General features: G+C 47.5%; 1 protein-coding gene across 1 annotated transcript in view; it reads left to right on the top strand.

The window, feature by feature from the left end:
* The window catches only part of OBSCN (obscurin, cytoskeletal calmodulin and titin-interacting RhoGEF), a 498,370-nt gene that overhangs the window by 264,948 nt on the left and 226,661 nt on the right, over positions 1-6,761 (top strand). Inside the window, exons 64-66 of the mRNA XM_085876584.1 lie at positions 2,011-2,109; positions 3,317-3,535; positions 4,434-4,506. Coding sequence (XP_085732710.1) covers positions 2,011-2,109; positions 3,317-3,535; positions 4,434-4,506 — 391 coding nt within the window. The remainder of the gene's footprint in view (positions 1-2,010; positions 2,110-3,316; positions 3,536-4,433; positions 4,507-6,761) is intronic.

Here is a 6,761-nt window from a genome sequence, read left to right as displayed (position 1 = left end):
GAAATTGGTAAATCTGCAGTCTGTATGCCAGGAAAATGTTAACCAAGTTTCTCTGCACAATTTGGTTTAATAGCTCTTCAAAACTTTGAGGTATGTTCACATGCAGCGCAGGTCATAAGTGTCTCGTCGTTGATTCTGACTGTGTTTGTCTTGACTTTGTGACACAAACCTTCTCCTGAGCAGTAATTCGAGCCAGACCTGGGATCACATAAAGCTGAAAGTATATGTCCAGCTCTGCACGCTTTCATCATGTGACCTTTTACACCTGAAAATATTCTTGGTCTGCTTGTGTAAATGATAAGACATTGTAAAACAAATTCTCACCATGAAAGCAGAAGTGCATGATCAACAAGAAGAGCGAAATGGAATCAGCTTCCGTAACTCCTATTTCTTCAAATAAATAAGTATATGCTTATAATTCCCAATAAATAAAACAACAACACAAACACAGCGATAATATTTTGACAAAAAGTCGGTCGAAAGACCATAATGAATTAATACCAGGTGGGGTTGACTCAGCCTGTCATCCTGCCAAGTTCGGCAAAATGAGTACCAGCTTGCTGGGATGATTGAGCCATCTGAGTATCCAGCGTCGGAGTGGCGACCTGCCCATGATTGTGCCCAATATCCCAGGAGACTGCTTCGGCAGCACCGACGCTCTGCACAGAGTATGGTCCCAATGGAATGGAATGAATGGAAAGACAAGAATCAAAACTCTTATGGCAACAATAATGGAAAAACAGGAAGTCATATGCGTACCTTCCTTGCCACATTACCACTGCTGTGCAACCTGGTATCATGATTTCTTCACTCCTGTAAGTTGATGGCGTCAGCAGATGTCATGCGGTGTTGTGAAACTGAGGCATGCATGGACTTGTTACTTCTCGATTCAATAAGATGGGGCAGCTGTAATCAGCAACTGCCAGCGACCCGTGAAGGACTGGATACAAGCAGCCCAAATTATCAGATTGAAACATGCAATTTTTATTCCTTGTAAAATGCAATCATTCCACGGGCCGCGGGATTGGTTCACATTTCTGGTTGCTTTGTGTTCCAGAATTTATTTTTACCTCCTGATAAAATGTACGATGTTTGAGTTAGCAATGTACACTGTTCCACGTGCACAGGTGAAAATCACATCGTCAACCTCCCCACCCCCCAGCACATAGGAAAAATTTGGTGGACCTTAGCCAAGCTGTTTTTGAGTCTATGAGTGAACAAACAGACAAACAAAGAGACACGCTGTAATTTCATATTATCGTGGACACGCTGGCCAAATGGCCAAAACGCTTCGAATTAATTTCATAAGAGATCCTGCTTCACCGATACTGGGTTCAGTTGGATGATCGCCGTCGGGTGGCCAATCAGGTGGCGTGCCAGGCACCTTGCCTCGATCCATGCCACGGTCGAGAAATGGTCCATTTTATTTGTTTTTTTTTTGAGACTGCCTCTCTTCAGAAAAGCAGTGCAAGCCAGCAGAAGCTCTCCCTCAATGAATGAGCTCAATGAATTGCTCGAGGAACTCGAGGAGGAACTGAACTGAACTGAAGATGACTCGCGGTGGCCTTTTTCTCAAAAATTAAGTCGTTCGACACCCCCAACCAGTGAAGTCCCCCAGCTTCGCTTGCTCGGTGCCGATTGGTGGAGGTATCGTTGGTCTCATCCCTCGCCTCTCGATGCTGCCGGAATGTTCTTGATGTGTGCGAGAATCGCACCGAAACTCCCATCCCTTCGACGTGCATAAAAGATGGATTACAAAGGAAAAAACAAAATACTGGTGAAGGAAAAATAGTTGAGCATCAGAAACAACATTGCGGAGGAGGACGACCTTCTTTCCGCACAGTTATCGACACAAATTCCTGTTCCAGTTAATTTTACCACAATCTTGCGCTGGCGTGTGAATTATGGGAAATACCTATTTTAATCATTCATTTTTTTTAGCCTGTAGAAGTCATTTTTGAACAATATGATGTGATCCTTAAACTCGTCTTTGTTTTCCTCTTTTGACAGAGGTACAACAGAAAATGGTTCCACCACGGTTTGTGCATCGGTTTCTCAACAACCGTGCTCCCTGCGGGTCCAGCCTGACGCTCTCTGTGACAGTGGAAGGTTAGTAAAGAAGGACTATGATGTCACAAGTTGTGTTACCCGACCGATATCAGGTTCCCTTCGTGTGCAGCCCTTTTTTGGCTGCTGGTTCCATCTTTGGTTAGGGGCGCGGCTCTGCCGCTGATGCAGTGCCCCTGTTTACCAGTACACTGGTGCTCATTTCGCTGACCTCGGAAGGATGACAGGCTGCATCAACCCCCTGGTGTTAATTCAGCGGAAAAAACGGGGCTCGAACTCAGGACCCTAGGATCCCAAGCCACCGCACTCACCGCTAAGCCAATGCCAGGCTATCATCAGGTGATCTAGACTTTAGTAAAGCATGAAGAACGTTGTTTTAGTGAAGATTAAATCGTTAATAAGCAAAGACATAAATATATGAACTCGGTAGAAAAGAAAGAAGGGAAACACCAACAGCAGGGTAGAGGGACGCAACAGTTGAAGGAAGATTGGGCGAGGGGAAGAAACCCAGAAAGGTAAAACATCTGATTCTCGGAAAGGAGTTTTCCACCTGCAGCAAAAATTTCCTCTGGATTGCAACATGCCAATGATGTGCCAAAAGGCCGCCTCGTTTCCTTGTTTAAGGCCATACGGGATCGTGCGACCACTCGTTGCACTCGGTGTCGTCCCGTGGAGACTGCGGACCATTTGTGCGTTAATTTCCCATTCTGCAATTAGTTTGATTCCCGACACAGAATGAACCTTTGAACTCGCAGGTGCAGTCCATGCTCCGTCCCTCTCCAAACCAAGCGAGGAATCCGATGTATGATGCTCGATCGTCCACGGTGCCGTTATTTCATGTCTTTACATCAACTTGATATGATGGTATCTCCAGCTGTTTTAAGAAGTGCAATTTCTGATTGAAATGTTGGTCGTCTGTCAATATTTTGGGTTCACCTGGTTCACCTTGCCATCTGAGTTCTTGGCGTATGATGCTTGCATGTCACATTTCTTCATCTTTCTGTGTTGCCGGTGGGTCAACGTCTCAAAAATCCCAAATACTGTGTCGATTTGTCCATCAAACGCCAATGTCCTTGTAATTCATGTCAAGGACACCGATCTCTCCGATTATTCATGCACTTGCACTGCATTTTATACATGTACAAAAGTTTGATTAACTTAACAAACTTACTTGTAAACAAAGACACCATCGTGAGTCGGTTGGTCTGATTTCGAATGGAACTGCTTTTCTGATCCTCCCAAAACTCAGGCCTGCCAGCTCCAGAAGTGACTTGGCTGAAAGAAGGCCCATCAGATGAGAAAATGGTCATTTCTGAGGGAACCAGGGGCTACGAGGTGTTTAAGGATGGGCAGAAGCACGAGCTCCGTATGCCTCGGGTCACGCAAGATCAAGACGCGCATTACACTTGCATCGCAAGCAATGCAGTCGGACAGGCCATCTGTACTGCATGCCTCGAGGTCATCTCAGGTACCACGTTTCACCATGAGTTACGGTTGTCGTCTTGCTAATCTTACCAACTGAGCGCAAGGAAGTTGTGTTTTCTTTTCCGTTAAATAACAAAACAGGTAACCTTTTATCCACAGTGAATTGAGCTATTATCGGAGCTGACATAAAAGTACCCATGGGGTCGTCATGGAGATGGGGGGTGGGGTTCTCCTTATAAGACAATAGTTCAATTATCAAAGTTATTTCTCCATTTTCGAAGCTGTGTATGGAAGTTAGTTTCCATTAAACGTGCGATTGTATAAAACAGGTGAATTTTGAATGCTCATGAAGAATCCTTCATGTAGCGGTATATTTGTTTTCCCAGTGATCCTGAAAATTATCTCGAGTTTTGTGACGTCACTATTGTCGGATCAAACTTGTCGTGCATTCAAGATGTTGTGCAACTAACACAAGCGGAGTTTGGTAAATAATACGAGTTCACTCACAAGTAACTTAAACTCAGGAGGAGGTCATTGGGCCCATCAAAGCCTGGCCATGAAAGGAGGTGCAAGAAATGGCGTATGATGAACATGAAGTGAACAATCCTGCGTCTGCTCGATCAAGTCTCGTCTCGGTGTTGCCTCCTCTTCCATTCACGATCTGAAATAGTTTGATAACTTTGTAACCACAATATCATTGTCACATCTTCACAGTGTCATATCGTGTTTGACCTCTGTGTGACCACTGCGCTCTTTGCCATTGTCAAATGTCATCTTCATAACCCATATTTTATGTGACCGTGCACTCTTTGACCTTTGTGTCATTGTCACATTTATTATAGATCTTGTGTCTTTTGACCTCTTCGTCAGACGTCTGCCATTGCCTCGTATTATTTTCATATCTGATTGTCTTTGTCCTTTGTGCGCTATCTGTGTTCCAGTTCACGAGACGGAGGCAAAACCCGAGGATTTGTCGAGAGTCAAGGAAGAACTGATCGCATCATACCTGCACAGGTGAAGCAATATTGAGTCGTCGTGTCCTTGAGTGGGGTCATGATGATGAGTGTAACATGTTGTGCACTGGTCACGGACACCCGATTGCCAGATGACTGTGTGGACATCCTCAGGCTCATAAAAGTACTAGTGGCACATTCGAGCAGACTGCAAGCAGATTGCTTGGGTGAATCGTTCGTGCATACATCTATAACTATAATCTTTATACATTTGATGAAGTGGATCGTGCTCACATTCTGCAAGTACCTACAGAGTTAAAGTAAATCAAGAATTCGTGCTTAGAATAAGCTTTTCATTTAAATGTTTACAGCTGTAGTAGTTTGAGTGTAAATATGGCAAAACTTGAAACAGAGGAGGGACTCCCCAGGGAAAATATCGTGCTGTTCACTCTGATGTCATAGATCACATGGTATGGCAGCCATATTGAATTAAAGGGGGGAAAAAATGGACATCATTTTCTCCAAAACCGCTCAACGAAAAAAATTGAAACTTGGCATATGTCATCAACTCTCCATGAGGTATATAGGGTGATCACGATGACATCATTGGTGAAGTGGTATTCCAGCCATAATTGGTTGAATTGAAATTCTTATCTGAAAAATCTGAAACTTCACAAATCTGATGTATAAACCGATGTGAGTGAGGAATTAAATTTACGACATCCAAAGCCCATGACATTCAAGAAACTGTGACACCAGAAAATACCACCTGGCACTTTGTTGATGGGAATCCTAAGAGTAGGGGAGAGAGAGACGGGTAGGAGTAGGGGGTGGGAGGGGAGGGCGGAGAGAGAGACACACAGACACACAAACAGACACAGACACACAGGGAGGGGTGAGGGGTGAGAGAGACACACAGACACACAGGGAGGGGTGAGGGGAGAGAGAGACTGGTTGGGGGGGGTGGAGAGAGACAGGGTTAGGAGTTGGAGCGGGAGGGGAGGGGGGAGAGAGAGACACACAGACAGACACAGCCACAGACACACAGGGAGGGGTGAGGGGTGTGAGAGAGACAGACAGACAGAGACATATACAGACATAGACACAGAGACAGACATAGGGAGGGGGGAGGGGTGAGAGAGACACACAGACACACACGGAGGGGTGAGGGGAGAGAGAGACAGACCGGCAGTGAGAGAGAGTGAGACACACGCACAGACACACACACAGACACACACACACACACAGACACACACACACAGACACACACACACAGACATACGGACAGACAGACAGACAGACATAGAATGGGGAGTGGGGAGCGAAGAAGGAGGTGGAGAGCAAAAGTAAAGGAACTTGCAATGCCAGGTCCCTCCCCCCACCCTTCCCTCCCTCCTCCCACCCTTCCCCTCCATCCTCCCACTCTTCCCCTCCCTTCCTCCTACCCTTCCCCTCCCTCCTCCCATCCTTCCCCTGCCTTCCACCCTTCCCCTCCCTCCTCCCACTCTTCTCCTGCCTTCCTCACACCCTTCCCCTCCCACCCTTCTCCTCCCTCTTTCCCACCCTTCTCCTGCCTTCCTCACACCCTTCCCTCCCTCCTGCCACCCTTCTCCTCCCTCCTCCCACACTTCCCCTCCCTCCTCCCACACTTCCCCTCCCTCCTCCCACACTTCCCTCCCTCCTCCCACACTTCCCCTCCCTCCTCCCACCCTTCTCTTCCCTCCTCCCACCCTCCCCTCCCTCCTCCCACACTTCCCCTCCCTCCTCCCACACTTCCCCTCCCTCCTCCCACACTTCCCCTCCCTCCTCCCACCCTTCTCTTCTCTCCTCCCACCCTTCCCCTCCCTCCTCCCACACTTCCCCTCCCTCCTCCCACACTTCCCCTCCCTCCTCCCACCCTTCTCTTCCCTCCTCCCACCCTTCCCCTCCCTCCTCCCACACTTCCCCTCCCTCCTCCCACCCTTCTCCTCCCTCCTCCCACCCTTCCCCTCCCTCCTCCCACACTTCCCTCCCTCCTCCCACCCTTCTCTTCCCTCCTCCCACCCCTTTCCCTCCTGCCACCTCCACCTTTCCCCTCCCTCTTCCCACCCCAATCTTTCCCTCTGTGAGCAGGATGTCTTGGAAGGTTGTGGATGAGTTATGACAAAACTAGGTGGATGAGTTGGCTCGGTGACGAGAGCAAGCCGATTCGATTTTGGTTCAGGTCCGGATCCATATCCAGCCTATCAGTGGAATACAAAACATCAACTGTTCAGCCGGGCAGAGATATGTGCTCCACCGAGTGTCGTTCTCATTTAAACCTCATCAAAAAGTATT

The sequence above is a fragment of the Eptatretus burgeri genome, chromosome 4 (assembly GCF_056783735.1).
Source record: "Eptatretus burgeri isolate ZD-2024b chromosome 4, Ebu_testis_v1, whole genome shotgun sequence".
Classification (NCBI taxonomy): domain Eukaryota; kingdom Metazoa; phylum Chordata; class Myxini; order Myxiniformes; family Myxinidae; genus Eptatretus; species Eptatretus burgeri.
The sequence above is the reverse complement of the archived record's forward strand: the minus strand, read 5'-3'. Positions and strand labels throughout refer to the sequence as shown.